Source organism: Carassius auratus, chromosome 16, assembly GCF_003368295.1.
Source record: "Carassius auratus strain Wakin chromosome 16, ASM336829v1, whole genome shotgun sequence".
Classification (NCBI taxonomy): domain Eukaryota; kingdom Metazoa; phylum Chordata; class Actinopteri; order Cypriniformes; family Cyprinidae; genus Carassius; species Carassius auratus.
Window position 1 is genome coordinate 4,799,085 of NC_039258.1, and position 21,242 is coordinate 4,820,326.

The 21,242-nt window shown below is 39.9% G+C and overlaps 1 protein-coding gene across 10 annotated transcripts in view; it reads right to left on the bottom strand.

The window, feature by feature from the left end:
• The window catches only part of LOC113115837 (rho GTPase-activating protein 33-like), a 56,990-nt gene that overhangs the window by 25,164 nt on the left and 10,584 nt on the right, over positions 1-21,242 (bottom strand). For 3 of the 10 annotated variants that reach the window (XM_026283489.1, XM_026283487.1, XM_026283490.1), the window contains exons 2-3: positions 13,817-13,885; positions 6,640-6,674 (exon numbers count right to left, since the gene is read on the bottom strand). The exons of 1 other annotated variant lie outside the window; for it this stretch is intronic. In XM_026283489.1, coding sequence (XP_026139274.1) covers positions 6,640-6,674; positions 13,817-13,885 — 104 coding nt within the window. Of the gene's footprint in view, positions 1-4,293; positions 4,339-4,598; positions 4,647-6,639; positions 7,513-13,816; positions 13,886-21,242 lie in introns of those variants that run through there. 6 more of the 10 variants (XM_026283493.1, XM_026283492.1, XM_026283494.1 and 3 more) reach the window with 5 other exon arrangements.

The following is a 21,242-nucleotide window of genomic DNA, read 5'->3' on the forward strand; positions in this document are numbered from 1 at the left end:
ATGCGGTGTATACACTTCAGAAATAGGATTTTTTTAGATTTATAAATATCTAAAATAAATGTTAAACTATATGTTTTCAGATATGTAAAATATATAAAAAAATTAAATTATATTCATTGAGATGTATAGAGATACTTTAGATTATTAGCAGTACTATTTTAAATACAGAAAAATAATAAAAAAATAAAAGGTACTTTAGATTAGAAAAAGAACCAAATAAAAAAAAAAGTACATCAATCATTTTATCAAAAATGGTCTCATTTAAAATATCTCATACTTCACGAGTTCACCCTTACATCTAATCTGAAGGCAAATAGTAGGCATATTTTGGCGTGCTGTCCTGGGGGAGGGGTCCGGGCCCGGAGCATAGCCCGAACCCAAATAACTCCCCCTATCCCAATTTGGGATGAATAGATTAGAAGTGAGGAGTTGGGGTGGAGGAGGGTTGCCGAAAAACTGTCGTGGGACAGGAGGTAGGAAGACTGGATATATATACGCGTGCGTGCTATAAGATGATTAGCTAAACGAGATGCACCTGTGCCAAATTGGATGATTATCTGATCGTGCTTCTCCCGAACTTTGTTAATAAAACCACATTTCACGAGTTCACCCTTACATCTAATCTGAAGGCAAATAGTAGGCATATTTTGGCGTGCTGTCCTGGGGGAGGGGTCCGGGCCCGGAGCATAGCCCGAACCCAAATAACTCCCCAAAAGAAGCTTAAAGCCATAGGACAGCAGCCAGAGAGATAAAATTTAGTTGCCCCCCAAAATATGCGTGTTGGGAAGAAAATGCAGAGCGACCTGGAGAGCCCGTGCAGTGTTCGACGAGAGCTGCGGCTCGCAACGTCTTACCAGCGAGCCCTCCATGCCGCTTATGGGAGGAGCACAATGCCAGATATCAAGAAATGAGGGACTCTTGCTGCCTCCGAAGGGAGCTGCGGCTCTGCTGCACCGGAAGGGAGAGTCCCTCTTGCGGCTGAGTACGAGGCGCGGTTTGTTGCATCTGATGGAGGGCTCTCACTGCGACTGAAGGGAGCCAGCGACTGTATCCCATCGGGAGGGAGATCCCTGGCCGCCATAGAGTATGCAACATAACTCGGACGGGGGGTTCACACTGCGACCGAAGGGAGCCGTGGGTCTGCTGCACCAGAAGGGAGAGCCCCGTCAGATGCTAAATAGGCAATGAGATTCGAGCCGCGGTTTGGCGCGTCGGATGAAGGGCTCCTAATGCAACCGAAGGGAGCCAGCGGCTGTACCCCATCGGGAGGGAGATCCCTAGCCATCGTGGAGCATGCAACATAACTCAGATGGGGGGTTCACACTGCGACCGAAGGGAGCTGTGGGTCTGCTGCACCGGAAGAGGAGCCCTAGTCCGATGCTGAGAAGGCAAAGAGACGCGACTGTTGGAGGGACTCCCGCTGCATCCGAAGGGAGCTGCGGCTCTGCTGCACCGGAAGGGGGAGTCCCCCATTGCGGGTTTATGGAGGCACGGTTTTTTGCCTCTGAGGGTTCTCCCAGCCTCCGTAGGGGGTTCGCAACTCTGCAGCAGGAGTGCTGCCCCGGAGGGGAGAGCCCTGATTGACGCTAACTAGAATACGACTGTTGGAGGGACTTTTGCTGCGTCCGAAGGGAGCTGCGGCTCTGCTGCACCGGAAAGGCGAGTCCCCCTTGCGAAGCGAGGCATGGCTTGATGCGTCTGATGGAGGGCTCTCACTGCGACCGAAGGGAGCCAGCAGCTCTATTCCCCCGGGAGGGAGAACCCTATCCGCCCTTGAGCATGCAACATAACTCAGACGGGGGGTTCACCCTGCGACCGAAGGGAGCCGTGGGTCTGCTGCACCGGAAGGGAGAGCCCCATCAGATGCAGAATAGGCAAGAAGATTCGAGGAACGGTTTGATGCATCGGATGGAGGGCTCCTGCTGCGACCGAAGGGAGCCAGCGGCTGTGTTCCCCCGGGAGGGAGATCCCGGTCCGCCCTTGAGCATGCAACATAACTCAGACGGGGGGTTCACCCTGCGACCGAAGGGAGCCGTGGGTCTGCTGCACCGGTAGGGGAGCCCCGTCCGATACGGAGTAGGCAAGAAAACGCGACTGATGGAGGGACTCTCGCTGCGTCCGAAGGGAGCTGCGGCTCTGCTGCACCGGAAGGGAGAGTCCCCCTTGCGACTGTATAAGCGGCTTAATTTGATGCATCGGATGGAGGGCTGTCACAACGACCGAAGGGGGCCTGTGGCTCTGCTGCACCGGGAGGGATACCCCCATCTGCCGCTGAGCGCGCAGCGCAACTCAATGACAGATGAAAGGCTCACACTGCGACCGAAGGGAGCCACTGCCCAGCTGCACCGGAAGGGAGAGCCCTGTCCGATGCTGAAATAGGCAAGGAGATTGTAACGATGGCTGGAGGGCCCTTACTTTGGCCGAAGAAACGATAACTGAGAGGCTTCTATTATTCAAGTACACAACATGATTTAAGGAGGAATATATAAATTTTTTTTTTTTTTTTTTTTTTTTTTTTTTTTTTTTTTTTTTTTGTCTGGTGAACAACAACCGAGGGCATCTATCGGATTATGTGAGAGGCCCCTTTTGAGCTGCTTAAGATTAGGGCTGAAACGATTCCTCGAGTAACGCGATTACAAAAAAAAAAAAAAAAAAAATGATGTAGGCAAATTCCTCTGCTTCGAAGCCTCTTTTAATTTATTCTAAATCTCACGTCGGGTTCTTTCGCAATGAATTTTTTTTTTTTTTTTTTTTTTTTTTTTTTTTTTTTTTTTTTTGAATGAATTAATCAAAATAGGTAATTGCACTTACATCCGATTCACGAATTAATATCTCTAAATATTAAGACGGAACAGTGTTTAAATGTAAATCCTGCATGTTCTGTGTGTCTCTGTTAATGAATGGAGCAGGAGCGCGACTTCCTTTTTCACACACACACTGAAGCGCGCATTACTCTCACGGTAATTTCTGCGTCTGCTGTCTCACTAAATGAGGACTTGAACACGTGAACAACATCTCCAGAACTGCTCTGACAGTCAGTTCATGAGCATTTGACTTTAAGTAAAACTAGCGTCACATCACATACACAGAACTGAAAAGGTACGTCAACCCGACTAAATAAAGGTCCGGGGTCCTGACATTTTATCCTACCCATCAGATTTACTGTGCATGCGCACATCAGTATAATTAAGCAACAACACATTTTGTTACTCGATTAATTTTTTTTTTTTTTTTTTTTTTTTTTTTTTTTATACCAGAGTCGTTGATGAAATGAGGGTCCATCGTGAATTTAGATTGGGCGTTCCGGAGTTAGACAAAAGCGAGCCTGATGAGGTTGAATTGGAGAATGGACATAAAATATATATTTTTATTTACTTATTTATTTATTTATTTATTTATTTATTTATTTATTTATTTATTTATTTATTTATTTATTTTTGAGGCTCTTGCGGCAGCGAGAATTGCGGCAGTAGGGAAGGATGGAAAGGGCTCCTGCGGGAGCAGACACTGCTATGGCAGTGGTGAAATATAGGTAGAGGCTCCTGCGGGAGCAGACACTGCTGCGGCAGTGGTGAAATATAGGTAGAGGCTCCTGCGGGAGCAGACACTGCTGCGGCAGTGGTGAAATATAGGTAGAGGCTCCTGCGGAAGCGGAGACTGCTGCGGCAGTGGTGAAATATAGGTAGAGGCTCCTGCGGAAGCGGAGACTGCTGCGGCAGTGAGGAAAAAACAGAAAAGGCTCCTGCGGGAGCGGTCAATGCTGCGGCGGTGGGGAGATACAGAGAAAGCTCCTGCGGAAGGATGGCTGAAGTGAGGATTGACCATTACAGATAGATAGGGCATGTTAGGAGAGTTAGCTATGGTAGATTAGGAGTTTTAGTGAAAGGGGATGAGCTGGCGTTAGAGGGGTTGGCTGAAGAGGGTTCGAGATAGATATATAAATAAATAAAATAATCGGCCTGACCAATAATAGGTCTTGGTACCCTCTGCCTTCTGGCAAATCTGGAGCTGGAGGCCACTGAACAGAAAAATGGTTAGTAGCATGAGGGAGCGGAAGAGTTGAGGGCGCGTTTACGAATGGAGGCGGCCTCACGTTTGCTTCAGCTGCTGTAGCTGTGGGTCGTGGGAAGGGGCTGGGGTGTGTGATGTCTTGAAGAACCTGTGTAGCCTGCACTGCTAGCAGAAGTAACAGGATGGAAATACTGAGATGTGCAGGCCCGTGTTGCAAGTAAAAGTAGCTTCATGCTTGCTTTGGCTGCTGTAGTTGTTGGCTGATTTGACAATTGCTCAAACCTTGTCTGAATTAATACAGTCCTGTTGGAAAAGCATCTTTTCCTCTTGTTTTGGCCTTTGGGCCCTTTTAAACAGCCTCCGGAGCAGATAAATTTGGGATGCTGTTTTCCTGTTGTAGTATGGACTGTGAAAATAGGGCTTTGAAACAATGTAGCATGTTTAGTTTTATAAACCATTGTACCAATAGACATGTCTATAGCAGTAACGTTAATTGCAGTAATTCAAATTCAAGCCGTTTCTAAAGACATTTACTTTGCATGCTTTTCATATAACAGTCCTAAAAAGACGATAGAAAATGTACTCACACTTGTTGTTCTGCAGCCAAACACGAGGCAGTAGCGTGAAAAATTCTGAATAATCATGCCAGTAAATGGTGAAATATGTCCTTAAATAATTGATCCTGCCGGAATAATTGCATGAAACTTATGTCTGTATCATCTCAGTGAGGTTTAAACATGCACAGTAAAGCAAATGTAATGTCTTTAGACATTTCGGTGTGGATGACAACTCTGCAAAAAGCCTTTGCTTCGTGGTTAAAAAGTGGCATCGTCATCGGACAGAGTTAAGTCATAACGCCGTTTAACAAATTTTGGCGTCTTCATAAGCGCATTCTATATATAACGTCTATTTGAATTGTTCAGATGAGCAAATCACGAGGTTTTCTTGCATGATTAGCATTTTAATTGTTTGGTCAGACGGTTCATATATTGATCTATATATTCACGTTCATAAATCGGGGATTAAACGTGGAATTTATCTTTTGTATGCTAAATATGTAAACAATATGTGCACAGTACCTATAACTGCGCTTTACATTTTGCAAGATTGACATGCTAAATGGCTAACTGACCCGGTTTACTCTCATCTTAACAAAATTGATAAGAGTTCCTTGCGTTTACGAACGACATGTATCTGTTTAATCAACTCGACATGTATACCGGTTTAGTCCTTTCGTTCACGAATGAGAGCTCTCGATCTCTGAGACTCATATGAAACTCGCTCATTGTGGATGACAACTCTGAAAAATTCTTCATGAATGAGTGTAAACCGAGAACGATTCGTTCGCCTAGAAGATTCATTCGAAAAAACGATTCTTTCACGAACGACATGCCACTACAACAACGCACGGTCTTCGCCGCTAGTGGAGGCAGCATCGAACTGCGACACGGCTGAAAAAGCGAGAGAGGTTTACTGCGGGGAGAACTGGAGCACGGCTGCGATCCAGCATTATAATAGAGCCCGGTCCTGGCGAGAAAATCGTGTTGCCGAGTGAGGCGAGCTCAAGGATTTGCACGAGCTTTTGGCCACAACGTGTGGCTTGGCGAGAAGAGCAGCTGACGCGATGACGCTTGTTGGTGTTCGGCGGATAGATATCTTCGTCGGAAGGAAGATTGGGCCTGTGATAAGATGACGGACAGCGCGAACCGAATGCTGACAGAGCGAACCGAATGCTGACAGAGCGAACCGAATGCTGACAGAGCGAACCGAATGCTGACAGACGGTCTATGCCGAAAAACTGTCGTGGGACAGGAGGTAGGAAGACTGGATATATATACGCGTGCGTGCTATAAGATGATTAGCTAAACGAGATGCACCTGTGCCAAATTGGATGATTATCTGATCGTGCTTCTCCCGAACTTTGTTAATAAAACCACATATAATAAAATTTTATGGCATCTGATTTTCCATTAAACAGTAAAATGTAGATTTCAACATACTTTCATTTTTTCTGTTTTGCCTCGAGCTTTACAGCTGATGCCGTTAGGAAATATGACGTGACGTACAGCTCTGAAAAGTTCAGAGCAGTCACTAAGTTTTAGAGTTCTCTGTGCCTTAGAGCAAGAGCTGCGTACATACTGGACGTTTCCTTCCTTATTATTTACATCTTTTTATTCTTGTCCTTGATGAATAAAAGCCCCGGTGAATTATGGCTCAGTCATGCAGATTAGTTCTGATAACAGCGGACCTGTCATGATGACTGTTTGAGTTTCATCCACCTGACAGGCAGTTTCGATGGAAACACTGCCACGGGAGCATTTGGTTGCGAGACAGCACTTCCCCGAACCCCTCGGGGGAAGAACAGATCTCTGCAGTCCTCCTTTAGGTTTGCACAACACCAAACAGTCACGGATGAGTTTAAACACTGAATGAGGGATGACAAGAGTGGATCTGCCTGCTGCTTTACCCAGAGCAATCCTTGTTTTCTCCCGCAAAGGGATGGAAAATTAGGAAATGCCAGCACATTGATAAGCCAATCATTTTAGAGGACATGATCAGATTGATTAAAGCACTGTGCATGTGGCAGTATGGGACAAAGGAAGTGTCGGACACTTCTATCAAACTTACCTTTATTGCTAGCTGCTCTCCCCTGGGCAAGAAACCTTTAGAGATGGTCAGTAGTGCATAAGCATATTTAACAAGATTAAACCTATACTGTACTGTTAAGCAAGCAGAGCTTGGTGTTCCTATAGAATCCCAATGATAACAATTAACCCCTCAGTATGTGTGCTTACTAATCAAGCAGAATGCAAAGCAAAACACTGGTGCTGTGTAAACAAATATTGCGTTTGGATTTGCATGCTGTAACTCTTAGAGGAGACAAGGAAGCAAAGCTGAAAACACTGACAGACTTACCTCAAAAGATAAAATCACTTCCTGACCACAAGGCCCACAACTCTTGACCAGAGTTATTACTGATAAATAAAACTGTTACAAAAACTAGGAAAAAAGAAATCTAGCACTAAAAGTAGTAAGTCAAAATTAAGCAATCTAAAGCTATAAACATACACTAAAACATAAAGACACATATGCATAGTATTTTACACAATAAAATATCATTAAATAAATGAAAAAAAAATAAAGAAAATCTAGAAACAACTACTAAATTACTAAAACTAAAGATAAAATATATAATAATAATTTAGGTGGCCAAAACTTTAGATTTGAAAATACATGAAACTGAAATTGAGCGTATAAAAAAAAAAGAAACATTTTCAAAAACAGCCCTGCCCCCAATAAAAAAAATAAAATAAAAATCTTCTGACCCAACCTGCTTCCAGAACCCCACCTTCTCCATTCGTTTTTGGATTGAGCACACATTCCTCAATCTGATGATATCTCGGCCCTCACAACACACGGCTTGAAGATCAGCTGAGATCTCAGAGGAGAGATGCCGGCCAAATCAGTGACACTGAGAAGAGCTGCCTGCCAATGTCTCGCCTATAAATCAGTGGAAATATATCGCACACTTACACCGCAGTGCACAGGTCTGTCTGAAGAGTCACATTGATTGTGTGTCACTCATTATTAGGCAGCGTTCCCTCTCTGTCTCTGACTGACACAAGGGTTACTGAGGTAGTCAACATTCCTGCAATTCCTTCTTAAAACTGACAACATTTACGGTCAAAACTGTTTTTATTCCATTACCTTAATATAAATAAAAACAGACCCCATTTACATTCTTAATATCCCCTGTTCTTACTGAATATGATTAAGCTATTTTTCATTTCTCCAACTGAAATGATTTCTGCTGACATCAAGAATTGAAATATGATTATAACCAACATAATTTAGAAAGTATATAAAAATGGAAAATATGAATAATACTTTAAGAAGTATTATAAGAAGTTGCTATGTGGTTGCTAGGGTGTTCTGGATGGTTGCTTATTGGCCCAAGTCTCGAAGATATTTTGGTCTCTAGATATGGCTCAGGGTTTGTCAAATCCCTAACCATGAGGAAAAGCAACAGTAATAGTCATGCTTGCTTAAGTAGTCCCTTCTGAATATTGTGTTTCACTCAGAAATACGTCACATCACAGAAGCTAAAGATGGTGCGAATGCCATTTTAAGCGGTTCTTGAAAGGTCTGGTCTGACATTCAATTTATTTATTTATTTTTAGAGAAGTATCAGTTCAGGCACCGTTTAGGCACCGGTACCATTTTAAAAGTATCGAAATGGCACAGGTATCGAATAAAACCCAATCGATACCCAACCCTACAGTTTCAACAAATATATTAAGCAGCACCACTGGTTTCAACATTGATAATAATAATACGTTTCTTGAGCACCAAATCAGCATATTAGAATGGATTCTAAAAGATAATGTGACACTGAAGAAGACTGGAGTAATGATGCTGACAATTCAGCTTTTTCGTCACACGATGAATAAATTTCATTTTAAACTATATAAAAAATAGAAAACTGCTATTTTAAAGTGTAATAATATTATCTGTTTTACAGTATTTTTTGATCAAATTAATGGAGTCTTGGTGAGCATGACACTTGATTTATAAATATTTGTTAAAATGTTTCCAACCACAGACTTTTGAACGATAGTCTTTATAGCATAATACAGTAAAAAACCCTGAAACAAATTAAAAGAACATCAAAATATTACTTGCTCAAAGACAAATGGATAAATATCTATGCTGAAAGCTAATTTAAATCAATACACTGGCCCAAGTTTCATTGCATATTGTGTGCTGAGACCATGAGACTTGCCCGTCCAGCTGTGAAACCGTTCCAAACAAAACATGGCTGGATCTCCAAAGAGGCAGTAGGCTTTTATTCAACCCACAATAAAGACTATATTTCAACCTTCAAGTGTTCCTCATACAACACTGCGGGCATTACTGTGTGTAGCCATGGTAAACGCAGCTGGTTTTAACCAAGGCCGCAGTGATGTTATGCAAACAGGCACCTGGCGTTCCCGCTGTAAGATTTACAGCAAACAACACACCTGGCGACTGGCATACGGGTTCACCTGAGATAAACCTGGAATGGAAACATGCTAATCACCCACGTCCATCTAGAGCATCTCTTCTCTGCTGTACGATAAAGTAGGCATAAATTGCACTAATCTACCAAACCTTCTCAACCAGTCAGTAAAGCCGGCCAATCCATGCCATTTCTCTTGAGGTAACCTCATACATGTTCGCCATGACTGGTTTATGTTTCTCTGACACAACACACAGCAAGCTGCTCTCGACAGCTGATTCAAATCTTACATTTTAAAAACATAAAAGCACTCAAATTTATAATGCATCACCCAACTACCAAATTAAACCCTAAGCCAACTAGGTAAATATTTCCACATTCAGACACTGAACTGTCCTTGCTCTCAAACTGCTTCATACCTTGAGCATTCTCTTCCTCTTGAACATTTCTTCTGTTGTTGATTCCGTGAGCCAGAATTACGGAGGTCAACAAGGTTGTGTACTAGCCACACTTCAGTTGTCATCACCTCTCTACGTCATTGCTTCACCAATTCAGATGTGTCAGTTCGTTCTCTTGTGGTCAGACCCTCCACAGATATGTGCAGATGGGTGGGCTTTCCTTGGAGATTCCCATAAGCAAAAACAAAATGAACTCTCTCGTCACACACTCGTCTATCTTTCCTTTCTTACCGACTCAGACACACAAAAAGCTCACGTTCAGAGGCACCTGTTGAATATTTGATGTGGCGATCTGAAAGCTCTGTAACTCCTCAGCTGTTTGTAGGAAGAGAAGGGCTGCTCGTATGACAGAGCTTTTGTGCCATTCTCTATACTCGTTTTTGGACATGTTAGGGATGTTCAGGCTCTCTTATTTAGATGTGTCCTGGTAGTTCAATAAAGAAATATAAATACATCTCAGTTTAAACTGGGGCTGCACCTTTTATCAAAATATAACCAAAAATTATTATTTTATTTGTTTTCATTTAAAGTGAAAGTTTTCTTATTTTGTTTTTATTTAGTAATAATAATAGCAACAATTATTATTATTGCTGTTGTTGTTTTATAACCATATGGAGGTATAATTACAAGATTTTGGCCATACTGTGCAGTCGTATAAACAAACACAGCAAACCTGGATTTTTTTCTTTTCAATGGTATTTTATTCAAATCACAATTTTTCTCAGAAAAACTAGATTTTCTCCTCAAATTGTTCATCCTTAATTTAAAATGTTGGCTGAATGACTTAAGATGAAAAATCCTCAGTGTTGATCTAGCAGGCATCTATTGCAGTTATCTGTAATCAGTCATATTTCTGAGTGAAACATCATAAAAATAAAAATAAACATTGGTGCTATAAATCTAAAATGGGATTAATAAGTTGAAGAAGTAGTAGGCATCCGTCTATCTTGGGAGACAAAAGTCCATTAAGAAAGTAAACTGGGTTTCATTGAGACTTGAAAAATTAGATCACTATATCCTATCCTTATCCCTCCATCTAAAATAAATGGTTTACACAACCTCCGAGCATCCAATCTGACCCTGGAATTTCATACTCAAAGATGTCATCAGAACTCAAAGACCTAACTGCTCCAAGACCATTTCGGTCATCCAATAATCAATGTCCAGTTTCCCTGTCCTTTCACCAGCTTTCCAGAAGATAAGCATAGACAACTCACAAACAAGGCTTCTTCTAACTCAGTCAGACAGACATTCGAAGTAAGATACAGAAGGAAAGGCAAAAAAGGGACACAGATCTATGGAGCCAGAAGAGTCTCAATAAAGATAAATGCACACACTACAGTCACATATGCACACATAGGATTCATACATGCACACACATAATTCATAAATACACACAGGATACACAAATGCACACAAAATTCACAAATGCACACACAAAATTTAAAAAGCACAGAAGATTCACAAATGCATACAAAATTCAGAAATGCACACAAAATTCAGAAATACACACACAATTTAGAAATGCAAACAACATTTACAAATGCACTCAAGATTCACAAATGCGCAGGACAAGATTCAGAAATGTATTTCTGATGCACACACACATATATCTTGATTTACAAACTGCTTGCGGTCTGTGAACTTCACTGCATTTGTGTGTGAATTTTGAGACTCCCTTGACTCGGCTCGACACGCAAATGCCTTTTTTTAAACAGGGAATGATCTGCAACCAATCAGATATCTCCCTTGTTTTAGCCAATCACAAGAATGCACCCCACGTGGGGGATTGTTTACTTATAAGCCAATCAGCGAACGACTCACTTTCCTCACGCAGCGAACGACTCCCTTTCCTCAGCGAACGACTCACTTACCTCACACAGCCGGCGACTCACTTTGCGCAGCGAACGACTCACTTTCCTCACGAGTCACGCAGCGAACGACTCACTTTCCTCACCCAGCGAGCGACTCACTTTCCTCACGAGTCACGCAGCGAACGACTCACTTTCCTCACCCAGCGAGCGACTCACTTTCCTCACGAGTCACGCAGCGAACGACTCACTTTCCTCACGAGTCACGCAGCGAACGACTCACTTTCCTCACCCAGCGAGCGACTCACTTTCCTCACGAGTCACGCAGCGAACGACTCACTTTCCTCACCCAGCGAGCGACTCACTTTCCTCAGCGAACGATTCACTTTCCTCACGAGTCACGCAGCGAACGACTCACTTTCCTCAGCGAACGATTCACTTTCCTCACCCAGCGAGCGACTCACTTTCCTCAGCGAACGATTCACTTTCCTCACGAGTCACGCAGCGAACGACTCACTTCCCTCAGCGAACGATTCACTTTCCTCAAGCAGCGAAGTTGAGTGAACGATTCACTTTCCTCACGCAGCGATCAACTCACTTTCCTAAGCGAACGACAGCCGGAGACCCACTTTTCGCAGCCAGAGAGCCACTTTCCTCTCGCAGCGGACCACTGACTCTCTCTTCATGTAGGGACTGAATATTATAATTAAAGTGACTTCTATATTGCATCCAAAAGAATATTTAGATATATTTAAATATTCAAAAAGGTTTAAACATTTTTTTTTTTTTTTTTACTTTCATTAAAATATTTCAATAAAATGAAATAATTGCCTATTGCAAATTTATGAATACATGGTTAACTTTTTTTCTGCAGTCACTGGGCTATATGTATTGAGACATTTTTAAATTTATATTTAGTAAAAAATAATAAAAAATAAACCTGAATTGTAATCTAAACATCTGTATTTTCATACAATTTAATACAATTGCTGTGTGAACAGGTTCATGTGATTGGCTTATAAGTAAACAATCCCCCCACATGGGGTGCATTCTTGTGATTGGCTCAAACAAGGGAGATATCTGATTGGTTGCTGATCATTCCTTGTTTAAAAAAAAGCATTTGTGTGTCGAGCCAAGTCAGGGGAGTCTCAAAATTCACACACAAATGCAGTGAAGTTCACAGACCGCAAGCAGTTTGTGAATCAAGATATATGTGTGTGTGCATCAGAAATACATTTCTGAATCTTGTCCTGCGCATTTGTGAATCTTGAGTGCATTTGTAAATGTTGTTTGCATTTCTGAATTGTGTGTGTATTTCTGATTTTTGTGTGCATTTCTGAATTTTGTATGCATTTGTGAATCTTCTGTGCTTTTTAAATTTTGTGTGTGCATTTGTGAATTTTGTGTGCATTTGTGCATCTTGTGTGTGTATTTATGAATCATGTGTGTGCATCTATGAATCCTGTGTGTGCATATGTGAATGTAGTGTGTGCATTTATCTATATTGAGACTCTTCTGGCTCCATACAGATCAGGAACATGCACACTAACAAAATACACGGGTCTCATTCACAAACATAACTTTCATATAACCAGTGTTTAAGCTGGTTTAATGTGGGAATTATAATTAATAAAAGTTAAATTTACCACTTACATTTATTTGAAATTCACAATAAAACTCATTACGGAACTTTCATAGCTTTGAAAATAAACTTATTGTAAGTTAACTTATTTTTGGCATTTTCGACTTTTATTATAATAGGACAGATCAGAATTGGCAGGAAGTGAAGTTGGAGAGAGATCGGGGCAGGATCGAGAAAGGTCCTCCCAGTGGGGATTCAAACTCGGGAAGCCTGTAGCGCAATGGTGCTGTACGTCGGTGTGCTGTCCACAAGGCTATCGGCACTGATGTAGGATCAATTAATTACTCAATTTTTATAATATAATAGAATACATGAAACCAAGTTCAGTTAGACTTATTGTAGAATCACTTTTATTATAACAAGTAACTAAATGACCCTACTAATTTCAAAGCAACAAAAGTTAGAACAGTTAAAATCAGAATGAGTTCTGCATTAATGAAGCTGATAATGTTATCTAGGACTATATATAAAAAAATTATTTTGCATTTCAACTAGTTTTGAAATGGGATACGAAATGGACAAAAAGTACATGCAGAGACTGACAAATATAGGAAAGGTTGTATGAAAGCCCTTATCTGGACATATGTGTGTATTATGCAAATAACTTTAAGAAGACACACCCTTCCTCATTTAGAATAAACTGGATTGATTAACAAATGGCGGTAAAAATTCACATTTATGAGTGAATGAGACCCAAGAAGGCGAAAGCGGCATGCACAGTTAAGAGGATGGGTTCAAACCCTGCAATTCTCCAAATGTATCTGAATCATCTTAATGCATATTAATGATTTTATCAGTTTACTGTTCCTCTCGCTCAGTTCATAACTGTATAAATGGAGTCAGAGTTGATCCCATCCTAAGCGTGAAGTGCTTTTTGCTGCGGAGCGGCACTTACCGGACACGTCTGCCAGGCTCATCGTTCTCACAAACATGGTGCATTTCCGAACCCACTGGGGTCCTGCCACTTGACACAGAAAAGGAGAATAAAGGCCATTTAATGTCAGCCATGAGTCTGCACTATAATCTCAAACACACAAGAAGCTGCCATAACCCAAATACTGTGGATTATGAAAATGCATGAATGAGCCAGCATGATAACAGCAAGAACAGTGAGAATTGCTAATATGGGAAGAAATATTGCATCAGCTCCATGTGCAACTAGTGGACACTTGTTTTACTCATCTTTAGTTTTTCGATACAGATTTATTCACCTCAAGCTGAGGTTCTAGCTACCTTTCGTTGTTTAAAACTGGATTTTAGTACCACAATGATTTAACCATCCTGACATTTATACGCTTTGTCCGGCCAGCGAGAGAAATTAAAGCAGTGCATGGAAGATTTTAAGAGTATGTCTTTAATTAACATGTAAATGAACTTATTTAATGATGTGAAATGCCTTGTGCTTTACGAGGTCAGTCTCATGTAGAGCTGAACTGCAGTAAACAAACGCAAAGGATCCATGAGACCTCCAGGCAGGAATTCTCTGGTATGAGGAGTATTCTGCAACCATGGCAACGAGTGATGTAGGAATGAACTGTGTTTTTGTAAGAAGTATTTTTCGGCCCTTGTGTGAGTTGCGCCAAGTTCAGCCAGTTAACAAAGACTTCAAGGCCAAAAGCCTACTTAAGTACACAAAACATGAATGATTGGGCACTGCAAGCACGCTGATCCGTTCTACATGATACACATGCTTTATTGAATTACAAAAACTTCTTTCTGTACATCATTTAACTAACTTTCTCAGCAAGAATATATTTAAACATGAACTCCGTTATGACATTAGCTCAACTGAAAGAGAAAACTAACCACAGATGGCATTTGTTTATCCTAATAATGCCATAGTGCTTATTGCAGTAATGCTGATTCAACATGTTACTTGTGTGTTAATGTGGTTGTTTTGAGCAAATTCAGGTCATAGATTTGAATCCATCTAGTTAAACAAGCACTTTTATTTAATTTTATGTATTACTTAAAATTCACAAACACACAAAAAATTACACACACACACACACTTATATATAAAGCATTAAGACTTCAAAAATACTTTTATTTAATATTTAAAATATTTGTACAAGATGCTAAAATGCAATTATCAATAAAGCAGAAATCTTTACAATCTGTCAATATCTTAAATATATATATATATATATATATATATATATATATATATATATATATATATATATATATATATATAAAACATTATTTTTGAAAATAAAAAACAACAACAACAGAGTTGTCAAAAGTATCAAGGGTAAACTAGATAGTAAAGTTTGTGGTCAAACTTTAAGTTGGCTTGAAAAGCCTAGCCAGAAAGTTTGAAGCTAGTATGTCACTAGCATGTTCCCAGCATGACTAACAAAGTGACTAGCATATAATTAGCATGATTAGCAAGTGACTAACATGTCTTTAGCATGATTAACAAGTGACTAGCATGTTGTTAGCATGTTTACCAAGTGACTGACATGTAATAAGCATGATTAGCAAGTGACTATCATGTTGTTAGCATGATTAGCAAGTGACTAGCATGTTGTTAGCATGATTAGCAAAGTTAATAGCATGTTATTAACACGATTAACATGATATTGTTAGCATGATTAACAAGTGACTAGCATGTTGCTAACATGACTAGCATGTTCTTAGCGTGATCAGCAAAGTTACTAGCATATTGTTAGCATGGTTAACAAGTGACTTGCATGTCATTAGCATGATTAGCAAGTGACTAACATGTTATTAGCATGATTAGCAAGTGAATAACATGTTGATAGCATATTTAGCAAGTGATTTGCATGTTGCTAGTATGACTAGCATGTTGATAACACGATTAGCAGGTGACTAGCATGTTCCCAGCATGTCTACAAAGTGTGATGGTAGTCTAAAACCAGCTAAAACAGGTTGATTCAGTTAAAAAAAAAAAACCTGACTTTAAACAAAACCACTTTAAACCATGTTAATAGTCTGTTTCTAGCCTGATTAGCAAATTACTAGCATGTTGTTGGCATGTTTGTATGCTAATCCAGCAAAAAACAGTTGATTCAGTAAAAAAACAGCTAAAAAAGACCAGCGTGACAGTGGCCAAAACCACTTAAAAACCACCAGCTTGGGAGACCAACCAAAGCAACCGATCAGCTTAGGCTGGTTTTAGTTATATTCTCAGTAGGGAGTTTTAAGCTTTGCTATGGCAGTAGACAGCTAAAAAAACATTATAAAGTTTGCACCCCCTCAATGAAAGTCTATGGGACTTTAGGTGGTTTTGATAGTCTGGTTTACGAAAACCATAAGCCTGATCAGTTAGAAAAGATAAAGCAACCCGAGACAGACCAGTATTAAGGTCTGACCCGAGTTTGGTGGTTCTAGCTTGAAAGCTCTAGGAGGAGAAAAATTTTAAAATTTGGCCCTACTCGAAAAAGGAGGAGGAGGAGGAGGAGAAGAAGATTAAATAGGATTTCAGTTCATATATATTACGTTATTTTGGCCTGAATCATGATTAGGGCTGGTTGACCCATTTTTCAGGTATATATTACCATTCACAAGTCTGAGGTCAGTATTATTTTTATAGTCAAACATTACTTCAAAAACATAAAAATAAATAAATAAATAAAACATTCAAACATTAAAAAACAAAAATTAAATCTTTAGTAATCTTTAGTATAGCACCCATGCTGCTATAAAATGCATAATAAAAAATTTAAATAAAAAGGAAAAACAAATGTCTTGCTAGATAAACTGAAATTCTGAGAAAAAGAAATTTCAGTATATGCACAGTAATTTTACTTGACTGTTACAACATTCTGTAACAGAAACTAAATTAGCAAACCTTTATTTGTAAAGTGTTTTATTCAAAAACATGCATTACCTCATGCTACTCAAATACAATTGCAGTACCAGTTTAGTATATAACAAGTAAATTTTTCCATGTGGGTCACCATAGTAACACTGTCAGCTGTCGTTTGAACGCGGCCGAATTGTGCTGATATGGAGAAGAGTGAGAGAGGCTTATTATAGAGGAGTCGTGCTGTCAAAGTCCGTACCATCATGTGGGCAGCGTCTCTATAGTAACAGCGCTGGTTTTTGCCATGAAGAAAGACTCGGCGTGTGTGTGTGTGTGAAGGGTGAAACCAAATGTTTGTTAAATAAAGAAACCAGGAAGGATGTAGAGAAAGAAATATTCAAACGAACAGTGGGCTGTGTTTGTGTAGGTGTCACACAGTGTTTTAGGTGTTCCTGCCTAAACTAACCTCGTCCAGCAGAGCACACACTTGCCGTGAAGTCTGCCTGTAGGTGCGCTGGATAAAATGGGTCACACACACACACACAGAATTATTGTTACTTCTTCCGGCTGTCTCTCGGTGCTATCAGACCATGAGTGGTCCTGCTGCGCGCACACACACACACACACACACACACACACACACACACATATATATATATATATATATATATAAAACACTACTGTGCCATTTGACCTTGAGAGCAGGAGTGTAAATATTTGCTCTGATAATGATAATGAAAATGAATCACTTTAAAGTTTCATTTGATTCAGTTATTTTGGTCTGAATCATGATTGGGGCTGTGTTGATATATTACATATTTCCTATCAAATTTAAGATTCCAATGCATCACTATTCATTAATGTTCACAGATGTCACAGTCTAAATAGTATATAGCTATACTATGTATTGATGCATATCAATTTATATGATTAAATATCATTATTCCTAACACAATTGTATAAAAATGTACAGTATTTTACTTCACATTTTAAATTCAGTTTGGAAATTATGGTAAAAATAAACTCATCTGAAGGTCACAAATAAGTAATCAGCCCTATTCAAATATAATTTTTGAATTTTGAAAATATAGTTGATTGATTATTCATTTTAAAAATGCATTCCATTTTCATCAGATCATTTTAGCTTGCCACATTTTTACACCACTACCTGTGATCCACATCGATTATCTCGCTACAAGCTCTGATTAAACACACACGCAGCAGGTAAGTTTGGAGAAGTTGACAGTGCTAACAGAACTAATGACTGGAAAACACAACGCTCTGATGTCATCAAACTGGAACTGACCATTACGATCATTGTTTTTTTTATTGCTGTTGCTCACAGTAGGTGTCCTGGATCTGACCTCAAAACAAAACAAAAGGATAGCAGCCATTAAGTCACTCAAGCTATACAAGCTATACAGGCTATACCGGCTATTGTCAATTGTCTTAGAGAGTCGCCACCCCAAAACCCCACCTCCAAATCTCTAACACTAAGCAGCTTTTTCCAAAGACCATTAAAAGCCTGATTATATGCACAGTTTGTGGATGCCAATTCAGAAAAAGACCAAGCAAGCATATTCCAGCAAGATTTAATGGTCTGATGGGGACACTTATGTTGCAAAGATGCACTGTGTGATACTATAGTAAAGTGATGGTATCAGACAGCATGGTACTAAAAGACTACCATATTTACATATGGTAACATTCACATGCAATTCTAAAGAACATCATGTGATTGTGCCATAGGAACACTACTGTATTTTTTATTTTATGTACTTTCAGTGGAAAAGTGAACCAGGTGAATTTGGAAAAGGATGCACAAATGTGTCTAGCAAGGGACAAGATTAGGCAGAGGGTGAACAGACTCCAGGGTAAGGCAAAAAGCAGTCAAATCTATTAAGTACATCATTAAGCCAATTCACCACAGACCAATGTCTAATTTTTGGGTCGTGACCCACCAGTTGAGAAGCATTTCTTAAGGTTCCCTTCTTGCCTTTAATTTCTGCCATGGTGTAAGGAACTTCCTCTCCATCCCTCACCTCATGTGGTCCTGTAAATTTCTGTTGTGTTCGACTCTCCCCAACGGACCTTCAATCTCATAACAAAGCAGCCTTGGGCTTCCCATTCACCCATGGCTTCTAAGGCCCCCTGGACCCCCCTACTCCTTCCTTTGCCCCTTCTTAAAGATCCCACCCAACCCCCAGCACTCTAAAGGACCTCATTCATAGATCTACTGCTATCCACGTCTGTCTCTGAATGCTCACTCGGGGAAGCAACTGTTCCCAAACCTCCATCTACACTCCCCTCAGATTCTAGCACGGGGCAGAACTCATGTGCCCGGGATGACAAGGGACAACTGGGGATTGGGTATAAGTAAGGTCAAATGAATCATGGACATTCCTGGAGCGGATCTTAGAAACTCTGCTCCCACAGTCCACTGTGGCGCTGTAACCCCCCTTCTCACGTTCTGTCCTGCTTTCTATGGAGAATCAGGAAGGCTAAGAAGCGCTGCTGGCATACTAAACACTCTCTCTGCATCCCAGCTGGGGCCACGTGAGAGTCGGAGGAAGAAAAGACGACAAAAAATGAAGAAATGATGGAGAGAGCCTGGGAGAGAAGAAGTCTCTGCAGTTAGACAAAGCGTTTGTCTGTTTGCATGAGCATATTTGAGTGAATAAGTGGCAATGATGAAATGAAACAGTGAAACTCTGACAGAGCAGATTGTAAAAGCATGAGAGTTGTCAACAGATTAAAATAAATGCAATTAAATCACATGATTATTGTCCTAAAGTTTGGATTTTCTACAGGCAAAATCTAAATTTAAACAGGCAAAAAAATAAGCATTTTATTATTATCAGCCATATGATATATTATATGAATTTATAAAGGTCTTTCTTTACTATTTACTGAAAAACCAGAAACAGAGACTATTATTCCAATTAAATGCTACAAATGTCAAACTAAGGGAATAGTTCATTCAAAACTATCTCTTTTCAACCCCATATATTTTTTCATATTAAATTGAAATTTTAAATTACATTTTTTATAAAGATCCCGGCAGTACATATCAACATCCACTTTCATTTTCATGGAAACAAGAAGCTCATAAGTTCACTTCAGCCTTGTTTCTCCTTTTGTGTTTTAAAGAAAAATAGACAGAAAATAATACAGGGTTGAAATGACAAGAGTGAGCACGTGACAATTTTTATATCTGGGTGAATTATTATTAACTGTGTGAAATGAATCTAAGGTTGTTAAACATCATTACACATACAAGTTAGCATGTTAGCATCCACAGAGAGCTACATACTGATGTATGGCATCTATGTAGTAACGGTGGGGGTGGGCAAAGGCCATTTGTGTTGGCACGAATTTAAAGAAGCTGCTTTTACAGGACCTGCGACTTCATTCATTCAGAATAAAACACAGATAAATGAAGTGTAGCGAGGAATGCATAACCGCTCTATGCTGAACGCAGAAGCAAATGCGCGGCTATGACGTGATGGGAAGCTTTGAGGCTGAAACTTATGACTCTAAAGTCCATAGGCTGTCTGAAAAGACATTTCCTTTGTGTGTTAAACACACAGACCTCAAATACATTAAATTCAGTTCTGAGCAGTGTGAAGAAAGTCTGAGCCACAACATAAACCCACCAAAGGAAATGCAACATACCACCACAGAGAAGAGAGTTTACATGAGCTGAGAAAGAGAAGACGCTTCCATATACAGGCTAAACAATAAGGATTTTCTTTTCTGGACCAGTTTCACACCAGTATTTCAGATGTGTACTAGTCCTACCAACATCATAAACATTTTCTTGACCAAAAACCAAAACATTTCACACCATTTCAAAAATCCCTGTAAATATGTTTTGCCAATCATATGGTTCTTATGGAGATGAAATGATTACTCTGAGCGGTTTACAAAGGTCTGCAGCATTACAATTACCTTTTCTATGTAATTATGTGCTAGATGGACATCTTTGACCATTGCGCTTTGCAGCTTTTTGTCGCGCTTCTCCATTTATCAGGGCTGCGACTCTGCAATTGGATACTATTATGCATGTCTCGTATTTATAAGAGCAAAACATTCTGAAAGCTGCTCTTCTCATACCGCAATCAACAAGATTTGTTTATTTTTTTTATGTAGGATTATTTTTTCCGCAACCAGACGCTGCACGCCGGAAATCATGCACGGTGCCGGAGTCCTTTAAGCCCAGTTAATAGTGCCAATAAAAACATCATGTTACAAAATATTACTTTTTCGAATAAATATCATACTTTTGAACTTTCTGTTCATCAAAGTGTCACAGACAGTTTCCACAAAAAATATTATGCAGCATTAATTTTTCAACATTAATAATAATCAGAAATATTTGTTGAGCAGCAAATCAGCATATTAGAATGGTTTCTGAAGGAAGAAAAGTAAAATAATGTTAATTTTGGGCTTATTTATACTTTTTAATATTCAATATTTTAAAACATCACAGAAAAGCCATTGTTTAAGCAAATATTAAAACACACATTGTCAACAAGCCTAGGAAGCA